We start from the raw sequence: 26,749 nt of genomic DNA, 5'->3' as shown, positions 1-26,749 counted from the left end.
AAAGCCGTCACTGTTGCTTAGCAACGTCAGGGGCAGAACCACGCTGCTTTATATTGCACAGGGCTCTTCTCAAATCTTGTTTGAATGAATGTACTTCACATGTAGTAGCTCTCGCGAATAAGCGTTTTTCTTCTTTTTTTTGCTTAGATGGATGGACGAGTTCATAGCCCACCTGGTGTTAAGTGGTTACTGGAGCCCATAGACATCTACAACGTAAATGCGCCACCCACCTTGAGATATAAGCTCTAAGGTCTCAGTATAGTTACAACGGCTGCCCCACCCTTCAAACTGAAACGCATTACTGCTTCACGGCAGAAATAGGCAGGGCGGTGATACCTACCCGTGCGGACTCACAAGAGGTCCTACCACCAGTAAAAAAGCGTGGAGGGAACCAGCGTAGAGGGAAGTTCACTGCACAGCCGTATGAGCTCAGCGGTTCCAGATAGAGTGGATGGACTCTGCTCCGTGGTTGCTAATGCCGTGGTAAAAAGAGATGATGGGTTTATTATTTCGAACAATTCCTCAAAATACACGGAACATAAGGTAAAAAAGATGTGTGGTGTCGTGGGATACCGGATAGGAACGAAGTTCCTTATTATAAAAATATTAATTTTAAGTTCTATTCGAGGTATAAAGAAAATAATTATTCGGGTGTATGTAAATTTTTTATTATGATTGTTTTATTGATAAAAAAACTACCTTACAAAGTTATCAACTTTATTTTATTCACAATGATCTATAAAAAATATAATATATAATAAAAATATATGTTATTTTTTGTACGTTATTACAAAGTTAAGTCGTAGACTGTGTGCATTACTAATAAAAATCTTACGTTATGGACATTTTTTCCCGGTTAGGGTACCCCTCCGCATCGTCCCATAAAGAATTTGGTTCCAAAAACACAGAGAAAAATAGACCTAAAGGTTCCAAAGATATTGTGAGAACTGGATTATCGCCAATTCAAATGGCTTTCTTCTGTATAGGTTCAATAACTTATACTTGTAAATTATTTTTTATATATTGTCTACAAAAATAATAAGGTTGATAAACTATAAAGGTTGATAAACTATTAAATATTCTGTATTAATTATTTAATTTCTTTTTTCCAGGTAAGTTATTCTATGCTGTTGTTTATTGACAATACGAGAATAACAAAACATTACAGAAAGAATGACACGGGCTCGAAACAAAAAGTAAGACTTTTTTTTTGTCGCATGTGACCACGTGATCGAGAAATTGAATACTGAATCATTAATTAATTTAGGTACATAGAACTGTTTCGTGACTCAGATTATGAATCCGATAGTCTTAATTCAAAGATGGTCGAAGGCAGACATGTTATAAATGCAATATTATTGTTGTCTATGGGTTTTAGTTACTGTTTCCCATTTTATCAAAAAGACTTATGTCTAATATAGTAATCTTTGGCGTTTCTATACAAGACTAGCTGTACCCATTCGCTTCGCTGGGCATTTAAAATTTACATTATTATTTCTCATCCCCACAAAGATTATCATCATTAACGCCCCCGCAACTGGTGTAGGGAGTCTAACACTCATATAAATATTAGCCTATCCATTAAGTACATTTTTTTTTTATTGCTTAGATGGGCGAACGAGCTCACAGCCCATCTGGTGTTAAGTGGTTACTGGAGCCCATAGACATCCACAACGTAAATGCGCCACCCACCTTGAGATACAAGTTCTAAGGTCTCAAGTACATGTATTTTCTACATGGATACCAAGTTTCAAGTCAATCGGATGCATGGTTCAGTAGTTATAACGGAACATCCGTAAAAACCATTGTAGATTTATATATTATATAGATATTTGTTATTTACGACAAAGGTATAGGAAGCTAAGGCTTAAAGGTCTCGTAACCAGGCCATAAAATTTTAAAAACAAAAAGGTATAGGAAGTGAAATAATGTTATCGGAAGTCGTCGGAAGTCACGTTATGGTCAATCTTTCTTGCCATGAACGATTAACCACAAAATTCAATGAAAAACTTGGTATGCTTCCGCATTTTTTGTTCGCTCTTTATGTAAAGGGCTCTTCTAGTAAAGGGATTTCGTTCACGATTCCATAGTACTTTTAAACTTTTTATAGTAAAAAATATAGTTTTATCCGAGTGATACAAAAAATGAAGGGCCTTTTTTACGCATAGTTAATTATTGATTTCCGAATAATAGTTCCGAGTTTTTGTAAAACCAGTAATAGTTTGCTACAATTAAGTTGTTTTTATGACAAATACATATCACATGCTCCTTGTACGACCTACGTATTCGCATGACTTTCTTATTCCTATCGAGTTGAAAGTTTGTACAATTGTTTTTGACACTTAAAAGTTTTTACTGTAGTACCCATCGAGATATTATGTACTACGTAATCTCCATGGTAGTACCATATTACACAACACATATTAGACGAGAAATATCAGAGTGTGTTTCATAATTTCATCTGTAATCACACTGTAGTATGAAAAGGCTTAATTGGTTACTAAAAAAACTGTAAAAATGGTGTTTCTATTATGGCAATGTCCAATTATGACAGTTTCTATTTGTTCAAATGTCAAAACGTCATTTCAGAAAGAAAGCAAACGTTCGCACAAGGATTAAGCTGTACGTCCTCTGTCACAAGATAGCCGTGTTACAAAAAACACTGATTGCTCTGTAAATTAGTCATTGTTTATATAGCATTGTAGCGGAGGAAGCCAGAGCCATGTTTATTTAATAAATAAAAATGAATATAACTTTGTGAGTTTGTACTTTATGTCACGTCTAGGTAATTTAAACATGATTCGACTGTGATGAGTTGTTGTTAAGTACAGTATTTATTGGCAAATTAGAGAAGGTTTATTTCATAGTACTCGAAATAACAAGCGGCAAGTGTGTAGTTTCAACAAATTGGTGTATTTTTATACATTCTGTCTCCACAAGAATTTAGCGGAGACATGTGTTAGTCACTGCTAACACCCCTAAGAATATATGGTGCATTATGCAGGTTCATTTTGAGCAAGCAAATGTATGAACTGACTTTACTAGAAATCTGCCTAGTTATGTCCGCAGTCGTTTTATTAGGAAACTTTTACCTTGACTTTGGTTGCTTAAATATAGTCTATTTTATGATAGGATCTTTATTACTTTTAACTGAATACGATTTGAATTTAGTACGAATTTATTGATAGGGATGTATCTGGATTACCGGATCCGTTTTATTACTAGGCGCATGATATGTTCGGATTCAGTGGCGTCACTATTCCGGGGATCAGAACCTATACAAATACCAATATACGTACCAATATTTCATAGCACCTAAATACTTGCCGAATGCTTATTTACGAACAGATTCCAGGATTAAGGAATAATGTTGTTAAAATAAAAATTGTATAAAGCTAGTAAAAGTGATAGATAAAAAGGGATGTGTTAGAACTATACGGACTATATTCAATTTTGTGTCTCAGAGTGAGTGGCTGGTTTCACACTGAGATTGCTATCGCCTCTGGACTTAATAAGGATGTGAACTCATCTGCTCATCAACAGTAATATAAATGGATGACGGTACAACACCTACTCAGCAGGTGTTGATATCAATCGCCGGCAACAAGTTGGAAGCAATCGTTCAATCAATCAAAAACATTCAAACGTATTTATCTCTTGAAAATCATAGGCCAGGTGATTTATATCTATAGATTGTGTAATGTTACTAGTGCCATATCTGATTTAGGTAGTTTTAGATCCTTGTAAGCGTATAGATTGTGAATTGTCTTCCTTATCGTCGGTTTTTCCAGTGGCTATAAATCAGTCGTAATACTTTGATTTGTCTCACAGTTTTGTAACTAGCGTAGGATATATCAAACTCCCTTTTTTTAAGTAAAATAGGCATAGGTTAGGTAGGTTTCATCGAATCACTCTCGGCTACCTCACCCTCATGAATCGCCAAAGCAGTGATCGTCGACGCCACGACAACTTTGGGCCTTCGAAATTCCAGGCTATCTGAAGACTGCCAAGACCACGTAAACAATTGGTACCCCGGGATACTATGCTGGGTCACAACCAGTGCGGGTCTTGTCAGAATCAGTGCTATAGGCATGTGCAGCAGTTGATACGTTCTATTTTTGGGTATCCCTGGTCTTTCCCCAAATCGGTATAAGGCTATAAGAAAGTGAGCTCAAAGCATTTATGAATGTGGATGTATGCGAGAGCCCTATATCGTTTCGACAGCGCCGGGTTGTGTGACACTGCCTTCGGCTAAACTCTGATCAGGTGCTGGTAATTCTCGAAGCAACCATGCTCAGTTCGCAACTTTAAGGCGGAAGATAAGGCGTCCTCGGTCACGATTCACCCAGTCCCCGAGAATCAGGCGTAACGCCACGACGGTTTATGTTTCTAATACGTACAACGATATTGTATCGTCCTCTGATGACTGTAAGGCGCGGGTGCACCACACCTCAGGATTCGCCTGTGATAATTAGCAACGAATACCTCCACAAGCAAGCAGGATTCAGGATGGCATCCACGCCAACACTCTTGCCATGTGAGCGTAGGTCTTGGGTTGAAATATTAAGACAAGAATTGATGGACAGGCCGAATTGGAAAACGAAGTATAGAGACTGCTGTTACTAATAATGCACGATAAAGAATCGTTGACCCGAGGAGGCAAGAATCACATACGTGTCTCCTAATTGATAGCTCAGGCCAGCTTTCATGAACGTCAAGTAAAAGCTATTCATTTCTGTAATCTATCAACCAGACGACACTAAAGACTAAATAATATCAAAAACCCTGTGCCTCCGCATCTGTCACTGTCAATCAAAATAAAATGCAAGGGAAATAGCGCCGCAGTGCCGATGACAGCATGTACGAGTATATCAAGCTGATTAAAAAGATGTAAACGTCAGTAATGTTGCAGCTGAACAAAGAGTTGACTCTGATAAGTACATAAATGTTTCCTGGAGCCACTTGAGATGCCTGTCAAGATAAAGCTGAGCGATATTTATGTAATATGACAAAATCGTTTTTTCTTTTCGCGCAATTTCCGACAGCTGCAAGTACCTACTAATATTTCACGGTTACTACCAAGGACATTCTAATGTTCAAATCGGTGATTTCTTTTGATCTCCTAATCATACATCTTACTTATTTACTTAGAAGCTTTATCGAACGACATCTTCTATGTATTGTAATAGTTATTGCTACAAGGAAAACATCAACATTTATTACAACATTGTGCATTAGCTAATAAATTTTAAAAATATGCAGTTCTTTCAAAATAATGAACCTATCTCCTTTGACTTCGTAATAATATTTTAAACGTTGTGGCCAGTTATTGGTTTAAGCACGTATTTCTTCCATAGAATCAGACGAGGTCCAGTCTTCTTCAGCTCTGATGAAGTCAATAACGTTTCATTCCAGTCACGCTTGTGCGGATTGGGCTTTATGACCCGGTACTAAATCTTGCTCAAAGGAATATTCTTTTTTGTGGAATTTAAACTTTCTCGAGATTCGTTTATTGGTACCCCTGATCCGATGTTGTGATTGATAGCTTTCTGTAAAATATATATCAGTCACTCCTTGATGGTCAACGTAGTACCAAACCACCACTAAAGGCAGATAAAGCCCATATTATAATACCCCACTGACTGAATTGAGAAGCTTTTGTAAGGTCTTAAAACTAATCTAAAGCGTTCTGGATGCTAAAATGTTGCTTTATAGTAAAAATATAGTCTGTATTTTTTCTGAGAACTCGACGCGTACAGCCTAAGAAGTTTTGTTTTAGATTTCTCTACTCATTTTTCAAATATCGATTCTGTAATAATCAGTAAAGAATACTCTAATAAGATGCGAGTCATCTTTTAAAACACCGGTCATGATTCTAAGTAAATCCATTTCCCTAGATAAAATGTTTTGCTTTCCGACAGGATTTCTTTGGATTTCCTTCATTATTAATCGCTTTTTAGTATTTTTCTATTTTATCTATTTCCGTCAAAAGCTAAGGACAACAATCGACTAATACTAAGCAGATTAAAGAGTTTAAAATTATTTATTCCGATTATATAATATCATTTCATTTCTTTTTATCATCCAACTCCATTCTAATTTCACATCAACATTTAATTAAGAAAGGCGTGAAAATGATGAAAGAAAATGAATAATATGGATTGTCCGAATTACAAATGTAATCATTATTGTTTTTATTATAACGACAGTATTAATCGCCAGTCTTTTAAGTACCAAAAAGAATAAATACATCAGCCCGCCACAGGTCTAGTTAGAAATTATACGTTATTTCGTTAATTGGATCCCAATTGTTTTGATACGATAGAAAGAAAGAAACGGTCAATGAGTATCGTGGCCTTAACGAACTTACGCGATAAAAACGTTTTATGACTCGGCTTCCGTGTTGTTGTTTGACCCAGCCTTTCAATAGGACGTCTGCTTGACGTCAACAATGATTGGAAACTGTAGCAGGCCAATTTAGACGAATTTCGCTGTCTTTCTTCAAGATTGGAACCTTTTTCGAATCAGGTGAATTGTACTACAATTAAAACTTTAAATTCAACAAGTCTGATAACATGACCTCTAAGTTGAATTAAATTTAATTTTGTTTCATACGTATTTCGTGATATAAAAGTTAAAATTTTTGTTTTAATAATAAATTTAGTCGCGAACTTAACATAATGAATACGGACTCAAAATATTGTTTCAGTTTGTGTTTGTGTAATGTAATACCGGTTATTCAGGTATCAAACCTTTTAATTTTGGCCGGGCGCGCCTTATAAGTGGGTCTGAACTAAAGCGAACTTACTGTAGAAGGTAGGTGGTGATTTAAGTGACGCCCTAAATTATTACCCTCGCCCTGTATCAAGGCCAGCTCAAGACAGAGCCCCGGAGAGGCTAGAGGGGCGACCGAGGTCATCAATGGCATCCCTAGGACTTTTCTACGGCGACGAATCGACTCTAAGTTGGCCAACACAGTCAGCTGCGAATCAAGCCGCCTAGGCAGTGTAGTTCATGTTCTGTGATACCCCGCTAGGCCAAAACCAGTCTGCATTATAGGGCCGCCATACAACGCAGTTAATAGAAACCCTACGGCCTCTATTTCATCAGTCACTCGAATTATCGCATCGGAGCTCTCTCTCAAGCTCCTCTGCGTCTTTATAAAGGACTGGCGACCCGCCCTCGCTTCGCATCGGAAACATTAAATTTTATTATTGATAGCTGAGTCCGGCGTTGTAGCCCGTGGTTATTGTCGTACCGCCGCGAGGCAAAGCTAGTCTAAAAAAAGTAGCCTAAGTTACTCTTTATATCATCAGCTACCTATCAGTGAAAGTCTCGTCAAAATCGGTCCAGCCGTTCCAGAGATTAGCCGGAACAAACAGACAGACAAAAATTGTAAAATATGTTATTTTGGCGTATGTACCGTATATATACGCATGCAGCAAAAAGGGGTTATTTCAATATTACAACCAGACACTCCAATTTTATTTATATGTATAGATTATGGACTTACAGAAAGCGACAATCTGTAGCAACCGGCAGCAACGGAATATCAAACCTGTAATAACTTTTATTTAGAATAATGACTTTAGGTACTTAAAAGCAGAATATAGAACCCAATTTATTTACGCTGTATTGGTAGGGTGGTAACCTCTCACGGGTCAGTACTGCCGTCCTGACTATTTTTGGCGTAAATCAGCCGAATGAAACACTAAATTAGGTTTGCGTGATGCTATCGCGTGTCAAAAATGTGAATATGGTACGAACGCAGTTTTTACTGAGTTCGGCACGCGGAATAATGTTTGTTCGTCACGTATTACTTATCAGGATTTTGATACATTCGAGCTAGTGTAAGACTCGGGTTCCTAAGCCAGGAAATTAATACACAGACTGCAATAGTTCAGTTAATTCTGTTTTGCTTTATTTGTAACTCCACTTGTACAGTCTTTAGATATCCGCTCACTACTGAATACACTGCTTTATTTTTTTTAAGGGATTTTATGACCTGGTAACTGAGACCTTTAAGTCATGTTTTATTTTAATTTATATTCATATTTTTATGAAAAATGATATTATGGAGTGAAATGAAATGAAGATGATTAATTTGAGACATTAATCAACTGGGATGAAATTAAATGAAATGAGATGATATGGGATGAAATATAATCTTAGTAAAACGGTGGTCATTTACTAAGATTTTTTTAGTGGACTTTTTGGAGGATCCCGAGAAGAAGCGTCCAGCGGCTTTGTTTCATTTTCCCACATTTGTGCACTTTCACAGATATTAAACAGTTAATAAACCACCGTTTTTACACATTTAAACCTGAAGAAACACTAAATAGACAAAATAAAACAAATCACACAACTTCACTCATCGCGTTCCCGCCAAAAAGTCCATACACTGCTTTCTGTCCCGTTTTTTCAGACTACCGCCTTTTTTATTATGTCACGTCTCCACTACTGTAATCGCTCCCAACAACAGTGTTGCTATTTGGCAATCAGAAAATTGCCTTAACAACAACTTAACAATTTTATAGCAAACCTTACACTAGGCTACTTGCCAACCCACATAATATCTATTTATAATACTTTTTCTATTTTATTTATTAGGAACTGTAAGTTGAAATAAACATGGCGTTGGTCTGAAAACAAAGAAACGACATTCAAAGTGATGCCAAGTGGTGCCACTCTCAATTCCTTATAAATAATTATCCAATTTAATTTAGTAACAATATGCCCGAAAATGGCAGATGTCATCTCCCTCAATACCAATGAATGTCACCATTATTGACAGCGCCGTCTATATGATTACATAGGAGCTATAGAACACTGTACAAATGTACTTTAAAGAAATATAACTAGTTTCTTTACATATATATACATATACGAAATAAAACGTCCCTAATATATGTTAATTAGAACCGCAAAAAGGACGAGGCAAATTTAGAAAAACCCTTCAGTGCCTGAATACAAAACTTCTTAAGGACACTCACTGATTTTGTCTGGGAATCGAGTTTGGACTCCGCGATGCGGTAATCTACACATCTACTATCAATATAGAACTCACCAACTGCTAAACCAACAAAAGTCAACAAGTAAACAAAATGGACATAGTTATTGGCCTATTCACTATGCAACTGTCATCCGTGTTCAATGTAGCCGTGCTTTCGTAGGACGTGACTACGGAACTAAGGGAAACGATACGCTTGCGTTTTATTTAATGACATTATATTATAGTTTTATAGATACCGGAGGCCTTAGATATGATAGTCTCCGTGAATGAGAATGTCACCATCTTATTATATCGAAGTTTGATGGATGGTGGCAGACAGGATGCTGCTAATTACCCGGTCGAGTTTACAATATTCCTTTTTTTTATTGCTTAGATGGGTGGACGAGCTCACAGCCCACCTGGTGTTAAGTGGTTACTGGAGCCCATAGACATCTACAACGTAAATGCGCCACCCACCTTGAGATATAAGCTCTAAGGTCTCAAGTATAGTTACAACGGCTGCCCACCCCTTCAAACCGAAACGCATTACTGCTTTACGGCAGAAATAGGCAGGGTGGTGGTACCTACCCGCGTGGACTCTCAAGAGGTCCTACCACCAGTAATTACGCAAATTATAATTTTTGCGGGTTTGATTTTTATTACACGATGTTATTTTTCCTTACCGTGGAAGTCAATCGTGAACATTTGTCATTTGTTGAGTACGTATTTCATTAGAAAAATTGGTACCTGCCTGATATTCGAATACCGGTGCATCGCTCAACACGAATGCACCGAACGTCTTATCCACGACGACTTCGATACCAATCAAAAATTCATTATAATAGCACGGATGCTATTGCTTTATCGATGGATAGACGAGTACAAGAGGTGTCTTTTAGACCATGACGTCTGGCAATGTCATTTTTTTTTTCATTAAGACAACGCGATTGCTCTTATCAATAAATTCAAATATACTTTCCTTTGTTGTTGATTTAAAAAGAAATATTTATAAATAAAAAGGGTTTAATGAGTTCCAAAATATAAAGGGTTTTTTTTATTAACTTTACCGAACGCGTAGGCGAGCGTTCCGATGCTGCCTTCAGTGTAGGAGTGGGTGATATAAATCGTATATAGATTCAATATCTATATATCGCAGCAATATCGTTGAATCCGATATCGCCCCGCACGAAATCTATATATCGATATCAGCCGATACACGATATTGCTCGATGTGATGCGCATCGCCATATCGGACCGATTCGTGAATCGAAATCTATATTTCGATATCAGCCGATACACGATATTGCTCGATGTGATGCGCATCGGCATATCGTACCGATTCGTTAATATCAGCAATATTCGTTTGGTTCGTATCGAATCGGCCAGAGTGAGTGAGCGCACGATAGGGATATCATGTGATGAATGAAACAGAAACAGGCATTATCCATACAATTGTAAACCTTATATTTAAGTCCATATGTCTGTAGATTATTCTTAGCGTATCAGCAGGATACAATTAAGGAAAGAAGTTTCAACTTTCGACCCTAACTTGAATGCAGTATATTTGCATCGTTGAATTTAATTTCACGCGCTTTGACCTTGAACTAGAATTTTTGGACAAGTGTTTATAAATTATACTTAAAAGTTTTTTGTGTTTGATTTTTAAAGTACACATTTTTCTATTTTTAGTTGAATCCAAATAATTGAGTTTATTTCTTGTGTTTGTATTAAACTTTTGAAATCTACACTCTTTTGGTATATTTTGTAATTTTAAATTAAGACACAAAATACTAAAAACTGAAAATAATGTAGCCAGTCCTAAGCCTGGTAAAAGCATGAAGGAAAGTTTTTTTGATATTTTTATTTTCATGTTCTTTTTATTACTTTAAGATCATATTATAAATTGATATCAGAAAACCAACCGTATAACGTTGACTTAAATCTATATCTACTACGATATTATATTAGCGTATCGTTTCAAATCTCAAATATCATGAATCGAGAAAATCTACTAGCATCCATCAATATATAGATTCAGAAAATATATAGATTCAATATCCGATATTGATCCTCGATATATAGATACGATTCGATGCGCGGCAAAACCGATATTACCCACTCCTACTTCAGTGTGCTTAGTGCGAGTTTTTTAACGTACTCGATCGCGTAAAAGTCAACTCAAATTTGTATGCAGTTGGAACAGCGCCCCTAGCGGCAAACGTAGGAACCCTGTCCAACCCCATACAAATTTGGGTTAACTTTTACGCGATCGAGAAGTAAAAAACTCGCACAACATACACAGATACTAATAATAGGTTGTCGTGAAGATCCAAACGTACATACATAACTTAGTGAAAGACAAAAAAAAAACAATAAAAAACATCGATCAACTTAGTAATTTGTAAAATCATATTTGTACTGGTATTATTATCGTGTAATTGCCTATTATTATGTTTAGTGTTGGTCGCCCTGAAACATACCAGGAGGTGAAGTGTGATTGACCTGACTTTGTAGGACAATAAAATTGTTCATAATATTTTAGGTGTAAAGTATATCAATACAGAATGGTACGTATTTGAAGTTGACTTTACAGTGTGTTTTGTAATCTGGGTGGGATTGCTTGATTATTTTTATTGCATAGGCGGATCAACGACCTACTAGATACCACAACACCGCCCCACCCATTTAGAGACAAGAGTTTTTAATTCACTATTGTATTATTATACAAAGAGAGTCCCGAAGCTTCTAAGCGGATACAGGCAAGATGGTGGCAAGATGGTATCACTTATCATCTATCTCGAGGACTGTGGTGTTAGAACGTTTTGTAAGCTGACAACCGCCTATTTCGGTTGTGAAAACAACAACACGGAAAACAATACCTATTCATTTCTTTGAGCTTTCATAGACGTTCATAGAGTCGAATAAAATTTCCTAACCGGTCCGACTAATTTTAGTGGACGTCGAACCTAAAAGCCACCGTTACTTCTCACGTACTGTGAACCAAAAGATGAATGAATATTCTATAGCTCAACCGACTAATAATTCTTTGTGCGAATGTTAAAGCTATAAATAAATTGTTTTAGAATTTTCTGATGATTCAGATTTTGAACGTTCAATAGAATTTATTATATACTCGTAGTAAAATTTCAGTATGGCAATGCAGTATTCGAAGGTAATAATGATGGGAACACGTTTCACGTCAATAATACCTACATCGTACCTTACATAAAAATATCTAGAGCACCTTTGATAAATACCATAATTTGATGCTGTTAGCAATAATTATAGTTTGTAAAATATAGCTTGATACACGCATTACTTGGCAGACGCACACACATATGATTGTCGGTTTAACTATACTTGGGGTATATAAGTAGTAACATGCCTCTTTCTTTATCAGCACAAATAGAGTATTTATTATACAGCATGATTTTGCGTACATTTGGATTACTCTCTGTTATCATAAAATACGGAACTTTATGCGCGTTATCACGATGAGATTTTTAACTCATATCAACCTAGATTTGACGAATCATAGTATTTAAGTCGTCTTTGTTATAATAACAAGGTTCAAGTTTATTAGATTGCACGGTCGTCATTTAAAAATTCAGACACGTGCAAACCGTAGACGTTGATTTCGCGAAGTGTTTACTAGACAATAGGACCTCACGCATTCGAGAACGGTCATAACTAACGTGACCATTTTTTTCGTGTCAAAGCGGAACGCCTACGGAATTTCGTATTTAAATAAATACATATATAGGGTATGTCGGGGCGGGGTAAGATGTAATATTTAAGTGCAAAATAAAAAAATAAAATAGTACGTGCGTACAAAGTACACATGTCAGAAGTGAAACCTTTTTTGGCGAACTAATTTATAAGTCTTGCATAATTTATACAAATCTAAAACTTTAGATTTCCGAGACTTAGAGAAAGGGAAAAGGAAGATATGTTCCCGACAAAAATCTGTCAAATGTCAATCTCAAACCTCAGTGTTGACACATAATGTGACAGATTTCTAAATTGTAAATTACTAATATTTTGCCAATTGAATTGACTAATTTAATTTCATGCTATTCGATTAATGTTCCAAATTCTTTTCATTTCATTTTAATTCCTATTAACATTTTTCACAAAAAATTTATAAAACATTAGGCTGTAGGTATGATATGAGGCCTTTCCAGTTGGAAAAATACAACAACTACAACTGACTGACATTTGACAAGTACTTAACTTCAATAGTAGTTTGATGTCACTTCCGTTGCATACCTGCGCGACGTTCTGTAAAAATTTTACCCTCATGCGCCTAAAGAAGTTTCACTTCAAAAATATGGTTTAAAAAATGGCCTAAAATAATTTATTAGGGTATCTTACCCTCATTGTCATCTTAATTCTTACACCAACTTGCCCTTAAAATAATATATATAATATAAATAATTTCGCAACAAAAAACTACTTTTCTACAGCAAAATTAGAGTTACTTTAGTATGTATTTTGTAATACAATAAGGATTTGGGATAAGTAAATTTCTAATAAACACATGCACAACAGATAAATGAAAACGGGACATTTTTGTTCTCGTTGGGGATAGCGGGACGGACAGCCTGAAAGTGGGATAATCCCGCCCAAAGCGAGTCGTATGGTCACTTTAGTAATAAACCACTCTGCATCACAATCAGTGTACAATAGAAGCTGATTTTATATGTTACGGCCGCAGGTTTCGAATGTAGACACTGACATTGGAACCGCTTTTGTTCATAATACTGTTATTATGATTTAGTGCGTTTGCGGCCCAGCTGTGTGATACGTGCTTGGCATGACGTCACAACCTCGAACTCCAGGTACAAGTTTTCAGTTGGTATTGTGAACTGGCATCACCATTGGTATGGCTTAGTTGGTTATCATCATTCTCCTGCCCTTCTCCCAGTCACCTGGGGTCGGTGCAACATGTTTTCTCCTTCCATGCTCTTCTATTATATACTATTTTACGCTCACTCCCCTCTTACACACATCGTCTTTCACGCAATCCATCCATTTTTTCTCATTGTCAAAGCTTATTGTAATGTCGTCCCATCACATGTCCATACCATCCCAAGCGTGCACTTCTTAACTTCACTGTCACAGGTGCCACTTTCAGACTTCCTCTAACCTATTCATTCCGTATTCTATCCATTCTCGTTACTCGATACATCCCTCGCAATATTCGCATCTCGGCTGCATGCAATCGCCTTTCATCTTGTTATGGCTTGTTTGGTAAGGTAATAAAAAAATAATAGAGCAAGAGCCCGCGACAGCCAGACCTTCGTTATTTTATAAAAGCTGAAAGTTTCTCTGTGTATGTCTCCAACACAGGTAAGAACGACCCGCGATTATAGAGTTCCGATTGTGGTTACTTGGGCAGGTAACAGGCAGTAAAGGTATATAAAATAGTACCTTAAATTCGTTAAAGTATAAAGGTTGTTTTTTTAATATTTAGTCCAGAATATCTTTAGAAATCATGATATCCGTTGCCGGACACTTTTTCCAGTTGTTACCCCCTGCCAGACACCCTTAAACTTTAATAAATTTTAATTATACTTTCGTTATACTATAAAAGCTAAATTTTATATATGTTACTTAGGGACTTATAAAAATATGTTACCCCAAGAGCCGGACAGTTTTAATGGTTCTTACATCTTGCCAGACACATTGACAGCCCGCTGTAGGTGCGAGCGCGAGGTAGCAACTGTTCAAGCGGGTGTGAGCGAGATAGAGTGCTTAGTCTATTGTGATCTTTTACTGCACATCAGCTGTCGTTTATAGGATTTATCCGTTCTAAGCAGTGATATCGAGGCGCCACTCGGCATGGGAAGCTCTGTCATTCTGGCGGGCGACCTAAATTGTAAACACATCAGGTGGAACTCACACACCACAACCCCTAATGGCAGGCGGCTCGACGCGTTAGTCGATGATCTCGCCTTCGATATCATCGCTCCGCTAACCCCGACTCACTACCCGCTAAATATCGCGCATCGCCCGGATATACTCGACATAGCGTTATTAAAAAACGTAACTCTGCGCTTACACTCGATCGAAGTAGTTTTAGAGTTAGATTCAGACCACCGCCCCGTCATTATGAAGCTCGGTCGCGCTCCCGATTCCGTTCCCGTCACGAGGACTGTGGTGGATTGGCACACGCTGGGCATTAGCCTGGCTGAATCTGATCCACCATCGCTCCCGTTTAGCCCGGACTCTACCCCGTCTCCTCAGGATACCGCTGAAGCCATAGACATCGTAACGTCACATATCACCTCGACATTAGATAGGTCATCGAAGCAAGTTGTGGCGGAGGACTTCCTTCACCGCTTCAAATTGCCCGACGATATTAGGGAACTCCTTAGAGCTAAGAACGCTTCGATCCGTGCCTACGATAGGTATCCTACAGTGGAAAATCGTACTCGAATGCGTGCCCTACAACGCGACGTAAAGTCTCGCATCGCCGAAGTCCGAGATGCCAGATGGTCTGATTTCTTAGAAGAACTCGCGCCCTCTCAAAGGTCTTACTACCGCTTAGCTCGTACTCTCAAATCGGATACGGTAGTAGCTATGCCCCCCCTCGTGGCCCCTCAGGCCGACTCGATAGTTCAATATAGACAACAATGAGGAAAATTATAAGAACGATTAAATATTTTTCTTTGACATGTAATATTTTGTTTGTACTTTATAATATTAAAATAACCTTTTTTATTTTCTATAATATTGCTATGAACGTAATAAAATAATTTTTTTATTGGATATCTTAAAAGATCACAATAGACTAAGCACTCTATCTCGCTCACACCCGCTTGAACAGTTGCTACCTCGCGCTCGCACCTACAGCGGGCTGTCAATGTGTCTGGCAAGATGTAAGAACCATTAAAACTGTCCGGCTCTTGGGGTAACATATTTTTATAAGTCCCTAAGTAACATATATAAAATTTAGCTTTTATAGTATAACGAAAGTATAATTAAAATTTATTAAAGTTTAAGGGTGTCTGGCAGGGGGTAACAACTGGAAAAAGTGTCCGGCAACGGATATCATGATTTCTAAAGATATTCTGGACTAAATATTAAAAAAACAACCTTTATACTTTAACGAATTTAAGGTACTATTTTATATACCTTTACTGCCTGTTACCTGCCCAAGTAACCACAATCGGAACTCTATAATCGCGGGTCGTTCTTACCTGTGTTGGAGACATACACAGAGAAACTTTCAGCTTTTATAAAATAACGAAGGTCTGGCTGTCGCGGGCTCTTGGGATATAAGGTTTATGCCCTTTTGATTTTAAACAGAAATTCGGTATCGCAATACTTTGAGCTGAGTTTGGTCTTCGGCTCTTTTCCTTCATATCTACCGGTCGTGATGTCCTCCTGTTGAGTATGTATACACTTCGAAACTGCTCTAGGCCATCTCATCGCTTGCTTATTCTATGAGCTGTGGTTTGTGGACTAGGTAGTTAGTAGGTAGGTGGATTAGGCATCGAGGGTTGTGAAAAATACTCTCATACCTACATTTATTGTCTATGGTCAATTTTTTATGTTTTTTTTTTCTTTAAATGAAGACCGAACAGCCGAGTACTGGTTTCTCCTTGGCTTGTTAATCGATTTTTCTTCTGTTGTTTAATTTAATTCGGCCCGTCAATACGGGCTCCAGTGCTATCGTTCATCATTAATTAAAAACAATTTTGAAATAGTCAGTTTTAATTGGCAATACAACTAATGAAATTGTGAAATAAAAGCGAAAATCTAGTACCCACATGAAAATTATTGATAAATACTGTTTTTCTTTTTAAATTTATTTACCCCTTTGTTTATTATATTAATTAATAAACAAAAGGGTATATTTAATCTAAGAAATCGATGTGTAAATCTTGAGGTGTCAGTGTTTACGGCTGAGCTTCGATCATTGAGTACCTTCCCTACACTATATCGTTATAACAAACATCGTCATGTAAAACATATTTTTATTTTATTACGAGCAGACAGGAAATGAGAATTGTACCACTAGGGACACAACTCATACATGAGTCGTCTATTATCAAAGCCGGCAATCTGACTTTTGGACAATGATTGGTAAATCAGAAAAACGAATTATTGACTTTGTATTCCATTGGCAGTCACAAAACTCTTCGGAACGACATCTTAGATAAATAACAGGTTAACTATTAACCTTTATTTAATGCAGGTTTTGAACCGTATTCTTTGAAGGAGACGATTATATTCAAATCAATCTGAATTGACATATCAATAAAAAAAATTTGTCCAAATGCACAGATTGCCACCTTTGATAATAGACGACTCACATACTGAGATCGTAGAACTTACCTATATCTCAAGGTGGGTGGCGCATTTACGTTGTAGATATCTATGGGCTCCAGTAACCACTTAACACCAGGTGGGCTGTGTGTTCGTCCACCCATCTAGCAATAAAATAAAAAATTAAATTAGATTATTGTTTTTGAAGAAACAGATCGCTAAGTTGCAGGATAGAAAAAAAAAACAAAATTACCACGTAATTGCATTCTGTTTATTCCCACGGCTATTGTAGTGTCCTGTACGTCCTAGGTACAAATGGGTCGATAGGCGTGGGCGATAAAAACTACAAACGGTCGACATCCGCTCCTAACAATAAGGTCCCGCGCGTGCGATCTTTATTCAATCACTAAACACATTAGGTACTTAGGTAAGTGTTAAGTGTACGATTGAAAAGGTCATTTGTCTTCATTAATCGTTAGGGTACCGGTTGAATGAGTATGACATCCGTGAAGAAATTTAGGTTTGTTCACCGAACATAAAAGATTCATATAAGTATTTAATTGTGTTTCTATAGGTTACGTAGTAAGGGCTAAAGCACCAGTTCTAAATAATTCAATTTTGGAACGAAGTTCCTTATGGGACGATGCGGAGGGGTACCCTAACCGGGAAAAAACGTCCGTAACGTAAGATTTTTATTAGTAATGCACACAGTGTACGACTTAACTTTGTAATAACGTACAAAAAATAACATATTTGTATATCATTCATTGATTACGATCTCAGAGCGTTCGTTTGCGCAATACACTAGCTCTTATGCAAACAACCGTGAATGAAGTGTACCACAATAAGTTCGCACGTTACGAATGACCGTGGGTTGTTGCGAAAACTCCACTTTTATTTTCTTTATACCTCGAATAGAACTTAAAATTAATATTTTTATAATAAGGAACTTCGTTCCTATCCGTTGTCCCACGACACCACACATCTTTTTATATATTTACAATGTTCGTATTGTTGACACCTTTAAGACGTTCATGACTTATGTAAGTGTAGTGTTCGCTCACGCGACCCGCATGCACATAAACTCCCTCCGGGTCATCCAATCCCGTTTCTGCAGGATAGCCGTCGGAGCACCGTGGTACGTGAGGAATATTGACTTTCACGACGATATGAATTTAGAACTGATACGTTAAATTAGTATCTTTAAGGTAGAGTCAGAATGCTACTACGACTAAGCGGCGCGACACGATAATCCTCTTATTGTGGCCCCCGTTAATTACATATCCGACACAGGCGACGAGACAACGCAAAACCGCCGTCGCCCGGTAAATGTCGGATGTTAGTGTTAGCAAATTCTCTTAGGTTGAGTCCGTGAGCTCACCTACCAGTCCGAAAGTAGCAGGAATAGACCCCTAGACTACCAGCATATAGGTAGAAAAAAAAAACTCGAAGACGTTGAAAAAGGCGGACATAAAAACGCCTTGACCTTGTTGTTATATACATATTATTTTAAAGAAAACCTTTCAATTTGCAACGCAAGTTTCTTAATTTAATAATTTTAGTAAAACTGATAAATTATGTTTTTAGTACAGATCAAAATTATGAAACAATTAATGAAAAATGTTGGTACTACTGCCACTCTTAATATTTTTGTTTTAAAGTAACGCCATCTATTAGTGTGGATGAGTAGCCTCGACGCCTTGTTACAGCAAAATTTATTTGAATGATTTATTTCTGTCTGCCAAAGAGAATAGATGGCTCTTACATAGCTTTTCATTTTCTTCGCGAGATGTCGCTAGTTGTGACGAAAATTACAAACTATTGAATTTTTTTTTTTTTTTTTGATCATAGGACATCATCATACACTTTGTTCTTGATTGAACTATGATTGCTATAAGATAGACATAGATTGAAGATTAATCTTGATTTATAATCTTTTATATCAACTAGTTATATGTACATATTTCGTAGAGAGTTTGATTATGTGACGAGGAAATAAAACCAGTAGGTACCTACAATAACCGACATAACCCGGTCCGTTACCCCCCTCGACCGGGTATCCGTAAATGGATTCCCCAGCGTTAAAAAAAAAATAAAAAGGTACCTACAATAGATAGGCAAAAGTTAGAAAATTTGTCTAATTTTGACCTTGTCGCTTTGCTGGTACCTAATTAGCTTTGTAAAAGACATAGAATGTTGACTTCATAGTATGGTTACCAAGTTCTACATTTCGTTAACAGTTGATCTGTGGTACGTTTGTTGAAATTATAAGCTGAAATATTTTGAAGTTTTTTTTCGCGGCCGCGATGTCCGTCGTCGTAGCATGGTTTTGGCCGGCATTGCGTTGCGCTTAGTTTTTTATTATGATTAAAGTATTACTGGTGGCTCGGAGGCCTTTCCAGTTTCACCAGGACATTTTACTCCGCTTACAAACCACGGGGTAGAGTCTGCCGAGAATAAACGCGGCACGATCAAGAACTGTAATTGCGCTTAGTCTGAGACTTCAAATATTAAGTACCTATATTATCTATGGACTTTAGCATTCTCACACAGATATTTTACATAGGACGCCAATCGAGGAGCTTGTGGCCCCAAAAAAAACTTAGCCTAAAGTAACCGATTGAATTAATAACTGATTTGTTCCAAATTGAAGTTTCCTTTAATCCCACAAAGATGTGACTGTAGCTGTAATGACTGTAGCTAAGGGATTTGAATAATTCCAGTGCAACCAATTGACTTTCATTTCCTATCGACTAAGATGTAATCAATAAAACTATTCATTTCTTTTATTAAAATTTGTATTAATGTACCACTTTATTTTTACAAATACGTAAGAATTTGACGTTCCATGGTGTTGTTCCGTCATCTCGGATCCTCCCGATCCACTAACTGTGCTTCTAGGTACTTCAAGCACCGGTCACCGTTCTCGTCGAACCCGTCGAAGGGCTCGACGAGTAAATTAACTCTCAGACACAGCCCACTGAGTTTCTCGCCGGATCTTCTCAGTGGGTCGCGTTTCCGATCCGGTGGTAGATTCTGCGAAGCACGGCTCTTGCTAGGGTTCGTGTTAGCATCGTCGTCTGGTTTGAGCCCCGTGAGCTCACCTACTAGTTACAGTTACGCTGGAATAGCCTCTCTAGGCTACCAGCTTAGGTAGGAAAAAAAAAAAAGGTGTTGTTCATAGTATGAACAGTGAATGAACGTGTTTCGCACGTTATGTTTTTTTTTAAGTAGGTACCTAGATTGTTTGTTCGATTAATACCCAATGAATAGCTGCTCTTTAGGGGATCGGTCATTCAACTTTCCGTTTCTTGTTTCGGAAAACGTTTTGCGTTTTGCGAAACGTGTTTTTTATTTTTTTGGTTTTCGAAGTTTTAGGTTTTTTTTTTATTTTTTTTTTATTTATTGCTTAGATGATAAATCAGTACGAGACAAAATGTTGATGAAAAATTCTACTTTTAAATTTTCATTTCGCTTACAGAAAGTATGTTTATTGGAGGTATTTTTTATATGTATTTTGCTTTAAATTTTTTTAGGACTATAACTAAATATGAGAAAAAATGTAAATGAAAAACGAAAAATTTGAATTTTCATTCCGCTTACAGAAAACCTTTTTGTTAAAGTTAACGATTTTTATTAGCAAAGTTGTTGGAACACTAGGTAGAAAACTCGACTTAACATTAACACGGGTGACCAAGGTCACAGCTTGGCTGTGGTTAAATGTTTGGAGACTACAACGTGAATGTCATCACCACCCGAAAACATGAAAACCATTCTTACTGGTGGTAGGACCTCTTATGAGTCCGCACAGGTAGGTACCACCACCCTGCCTATTTCTGCCGTGAAGCAGTAATGCGTTTCGGTTTGAAGGGTGGGACAGCCGTTGTAACTATACTAATACCTTACAACTTATATCTCACGGTGGGTGGCGCATTTACGTCGTATATGTCTATGGGCTCCGGTAACCACTTAACACCAGGTGGGCTGTGAGCTCGTCCACCCATCTAAGCAATAAAAAAAAAAATTCAAAGCAGAACTCCTGCTTCGGGGTAGGAAGCCTATTTCTACAGCGAAGCAGTCATGTATTATTTATTATTATTTTTTATTTTATTTTTTTATTGCCCTTGGCAGACGAGCATACGGCCCACCTGATGGTGAGTGGTTACCGTTGCCCATGGACTCTAGCAATGCCAGGGGCAGAGCCAAGCCGCTACCTACCGAAAATATTATGCCTAGAAGGCAAGTGCTTTGGGCATAAAGTACCTACCTCACTAGTAATGGTCGCTAATGAAATTCTTTACATAAAAATGGAACGTTTTATTAAAATAGTTGCGTCACGCAAGCGTATCGTTTGTCGAAGGATTTTCCACGTGGTGACTCACTGATAACGCGTTAAAACGAATGAATTGAACATGCCTTGCCGTGTTCCACCAATGTTTGTCCCAACATCGTGATGTTGTTGGACCAAACAAATTTGACACGTCATTTTTTTGTTAATTCGAATTATTCATGCGCTTTTTCTACGAGCGTCAAGATTTTGTGCAATTTGATAAGAATTTTATGAATACTTTTGACGCGTCTTCCCTGTTCTCGTTTAGAATGTAATAATATTATGTGGTTTTTTTTTATTGTCAAAGGTAGTAGGTAGACATTTGCATAGTTTACAAGCACATAAAATTTGGTACCTATCGCTTTTGTTATATGAAACTTGTTTGAACAAGTAGAGTAGAACAGTATGATGAATTGCTTAGTTAGATTTTTTTTTTGTTTTTCGATATTATTTTGTTGCATATTACTAAATATTTAATTAAACGTTGTTTTTTTCAATATAATAATATAACAACAACAAAACTAGATTAAAGAATAGAAAGAAGATATTTAACAACGAAATATCTTCAGAAATCATAATGGTTTGTTTTGACGTAGGTGATCGCGCTTCTGAGATACAATGTTAAAGGGTGTCTGTCACACACGGCGAAGATACTATAATATTTTATCTTAACATGTAATACAATATCGCTCGCTATATATTTTGTATGAAGATACTGTAATATGAAACTATATATTATCTTAACCATGTGTGATAGTTCATACAAAATGTATGGCGAGCGATATTGTATGTTACACCGGTCACTCACATGCGCACGAATACGCAAACCCGCAAGTGTAGGACGACATTTGCAAATGATTATGCAAAGTTTTCGCTACATTCGTGGTTTTCCAAGCTGTGTCGGTTTTTTAACAGACATCAAAGCGCGCGAACCGCGAACCTTCGCGTAGTCTCCCACACATTCGTGTGACCAGTTGCGCCGACGATTGCGAAGGTAACGGACGTATCGCCATTTTCATAGTTCGTGACGACTACTGTGTAGCGTATCTTCATCAAAAGAAATCCCATAAAAACAGCATTGCTGTTACTGATGTCTGGGAAAGAATTCAAAACTCTTTTTCTCTTCAATGTTCTATTGACGAATTAAAAAGGAGGAGAAATTCGTGAGACATTCGTAAACAAGTGCAGGAGGAAGCGCAAACGGGTTCGCAAATTGAGTATGCGAACCCGTTTGAATTTGATGCCGCTAGGTTTGCGAATGAATGTTTGACGGCCCTTCACATGCCAGCGGCCGGCATTAAGATAAAATATTATAGTATCTTCGCCGTGTGTGACACCCTTAAGATTTGATCGTGCCAATGATGAAAAAATCCACGAGACTTAATATATCATTTTAGCGTTTGATAAGGTAATTTGGTTAATCAAACGAACACGTTTTGTTTTTGCTTATTTACGTTACGTAGATAGTTAATCTGCGTACTTATAAATCATGAATTTAATCATAATTTAATCATAAATTAAACGGAACTTAAAATTATAAAAACACAAAATACATTCAAATGAATGAATGTATTTTTGTGTGTTTGTAATTGTTGTGTTGCGTAAAATGTTTCATAAAAAAAAAAACCGTTTTTTTTCATGTGAACTCTGCGCCTTTAATTCTGCTGCAAAGCAATCGTACGTTCTAGCTTGAAAGCTTTAGGCAATTGTTATTAACAACATTTATTGAAATTTCGACCTCATGCCTCAAGGTATACATCATACAGGACATGGACATACAGGTCGGCATTCATGTTCAAAGAAAGCCGATCATGGGCAATGGGCATGGTAGGAATACTAGATAAACAAACATAAAAATGTAAATACTAGGTAAATATCTGACGTGGACCTAATATTTATACTAGATAAACAAATATAAAAACGTAAATACTAGGTAAATATCTGACGTGGACCTAATATTTAACGATAGGAAACATGTGAATTATCGTTTTTCAATAATCGATACAATTTTAATGAAATGACCTCGCGTTTAAAGGTCACATTTTACGTTGTACACGTATTCAAATTTAGAAAATGTATAAGGAAAATACGTCACTTATTCTTGTGTTTCATTCGCCGCTTATTGGTAGTTTAATAGTGAGAATATTTTTTGTTAAACTGCTGAGCTGGTCGTTCTAGTCGCTAAGGCTTTTATGGTGCTTTCAGACTACGCCTAACTACAGTGCCCTAAAGTATAGCAGCGTATACTTAGCCAATAATATATAGGACAGTGTGCTTAGTGCGAACGTTGAAAACTTTCTCGATAGCGTAAAAGTTAGCTCATATTTTTATGAAATGGAATCGTTTGCCGCTAGGGGCGCTGTTCCAACTGCATACAAAATTGGGATAACTTTTACGCTATCGAGAACGTTAAAAAACTCGCACTAAGCACACAGTACAGTCTGAACATGTCGATAACAATGTATGGTGCGCGACATTGTTGTGCTCTGAGCTTTATACTATATGCTATTATATTATAGCGTAGTCTGAAAGCAGCTTTAGTCTCGACGCAGACCTCCCTCCCCCCTCGCACTGCCCCCGCACCGCCAGTATAGCGGTACTTGCGTTTTGTGTTCTATTGCGATTCTTTCAGCGTTCAGCACAAAAAAAAAAGCGTAGCGTCTATGTCATGCATGCACGGAGCGCGTGCGCCGTCCCCCCGCCGCGCCCTCCTCCCCGCGGCTCCTCTATATTTACCGGCGCGGCGTGGCGGCCGCCGAGGACCGTCATTAGTCCGCAGTCGGCTTCGGTACCGTCACGTGCAACCCTCGCTATGTCTCCCCTCGGTCGCTTCTCAACACCCGATGTTGGCCCGCTCACCAACATTACGTAGGTAGCCGCGCGTCGGACGCTCTATAGTATTTAGTTAGATTTAGGATTCTTCACGCGCTTTCCCCTTCACCATGGTGTCCAAGACTCAAGGAGCCCGCGTGCTCGTTTGGGAACAACCTGGACTAGAAGATCAACGCAGCCCTCGCTACACTGGTGAGTGCAAACGTACCTACCCCCTAGTTGCAGACTTGAGTCGCTTCCACGGAGTGACGTCACGGGCAAGGACATCCACGGTCGTGTCGCTTATCGGACACGCCTTCATAGCTATTGAAATTAATCAAATTTATCGTATCGACTACTTATTTGAGATGAACACGTGTTTCTCGCGTGTTGCTACGTGGTTAAATATTTTAAATGTTGCTTTTTCCTTTATTTCCGTGATAACGCGATGAATACTCACGTGTCAGGCTTTTCGGCTCTATTACTCAGGTAATACGATAATTTAGTAAACGATTGAATTAAAACTGGTTTTACGGTTTAGTCTCGCTCTCGACTGTCGGTTGTCGGCTATCACGGAAACTGTAAAGTAATCGAAACGTGTATGTGTGTATAGACACTTTTTTTTTTATGATTGAAAGATTACTGGTGGCCCGGAGGCCTTTCCAGTTTCACCAGGACACGTTGTATAGACACTATAAAACACGAGGTTAAACCGTAAAAGTATTTTTAATTAAGAATCAAAGACTGCGAGAGCCGAAGAAAATACTGAACCGTTTAATTTTTAATTAGATTTCATACGTGCATCTTGCTCTGCTTGTATTTTTTCCCCTACCTATTGGCTGGTAACCGAAGGCCGCCGAAGGGGCTATTCCAGCTACACGCGGACGGATAGTTCACGGGGTCAATCTGAGAGAATTTGCTAACACTAGCCCAAACAAGGACAGTGGTTCGTAAAATCAACCACTGAGAAGATCCAGCGAGGAACTCAGTGGGCTGTGTCTATGGGTTAATTTACTCGCCGAGCCCTTCGTCGCAAGCGACTGGTTCGACGAGAACGATGATCGGTAAAAACGACACGGTCCCGACCATAGAACACAATATCTAATAGAGTTTCATCGAATTTAATGTCCGCAAAACCCTCGTAAGCGTAGATATAACCCACAAGCTAAGGAATATGTGGCCCCAGGCCAAGGACAGAAGCTCGATCGTGACTTCACTTTATTCTGATTTGATCTGCAAGATCTGTTTACTGGTTGGATATATTATCCGCACTGGTGTCTTCCCTATCCGGAGCAGTCCTTAGGCTACCGACGAATAGGTAGGGAAATAAAAGAGTGACTCCTTCTATTGCCGTATCTACCACGGAAATTGATGACCATGGGAGAGTATTATATAATTTAAAATTTGTCATAGTGCGCACCGGTGGGCTCCAACCTATCTGCATAACGCCTATTCTCTAAACGCTAAACTCAAATACATAATGATTGGTCGGTCTGATGCTAGTGTGTACGTCACTCCGCAGGTACCGGCGGAAAATCAGCGCCGCAGTACCGATCGAGTCGTTACTGTTGGGCATTGCTGAGCCGATTATCCTTTCCAAACCTCGTTTTTTTATTTTTTATTGAAGTGAAACTTCCTTATCGGCGTTGGAAAAAAATTTACCGTCACGTTTTTCGGTTACGCGTCACATTTTTCCGTTACGCGCCATCTGTTTTGTATTCATGTCTATGATAATAAAATCCTTTTGTTTAAACTTTATCTAATTTAACTTTTTGAAGTGAAACTTCCTTATCGGCGTTGGAAAAAAATTTACCGTCACATTTTTCGGTTACGCGTCACATTTTTTGTATTCATGTCTATGATAATAAAATCCTTTTGTTTAAACTTTATCTAATTTAACTTTATTTAACCAATTTCTAGAAAGTTGCATGTAGATCATTTTTCGAAAAATAAGGCCATAAATAAGTTTCACTTCTTACGTGTGTACACTAGTACACGCACACATTTTTTATTGCTTATATGGGTGGACGAGCTCACAGACCACCTGGTGTTAAGTGGTTACTGGAGCCCATAGATATCCACAACGGCTGCCCCACGTTTCAAACCGAAACGCATTACTGCTTCACGGCAGAAATATGCAGGGTGGTGGTACCTACCCGCGCGGACTCATAAGAGGTCCTACCACCAGTAAAATAATTCTTAATACCGCGAAGCTAACATGCGTTGAGCTCATTGATGAGACAGTCGTTAGGTATAAAACACAGTTATGACTTCGTAATTATGTCTCATTGTGTTTTTCGACCGCCACGATGTTCCAGTTTCATGTGGAGCAGATTTTT

The 26,749-nt window shown here is 37.9% G+C and overlaps 1 protein-coding gene across 2 annotated transcripts in view; it reads left to right on the top strand.

Annotated features, from left to right (window-relative positions):
- Window positions 1-26,749, top strand: part of LOC100500932 (inorganic phosphate co-transporter) — a 100,095-nt gene that overhangs the window by 42,290 nt on the left and 31,056 nt on the right. Inside the window, exon 1 of one of the 2 annotated variants that reach the window (XM_012689555.3) lies at window positions 24,192-24,623. The exons of the other annotated variant lie outside the window; for it this stretch is intronic. Within the exon in view, the coding sequence (XP_012545009.1) occupies window positions 24,542-24,623 (82 nt within the window). The 5' untranslated portion in view covers window positions 24,192-24,541. Of the gene's footprint in view, window positions 1-24,191; window positions 24,624-26,749 lie in introns of those variants that run through there. 2 annotated transcript variants of the gene reach the window in all.

This window comes from Bombyx mori, chromosome 8 (assembly GCF_030269925.1).
Source record: "Bombyx mori chromosome 8, ASM3026992v2".
NCBI lineage: Eukaryota > Metazoa > Arthropoda > Insecta > Lepidoptera > Bombycidae > Bombyx > Bombyx mori.
The sequence above is the reverse complement of the archived record's forward strand: the minus strand, read 5'-3'. Positions and strand labels throughout refer to the sequence as shown.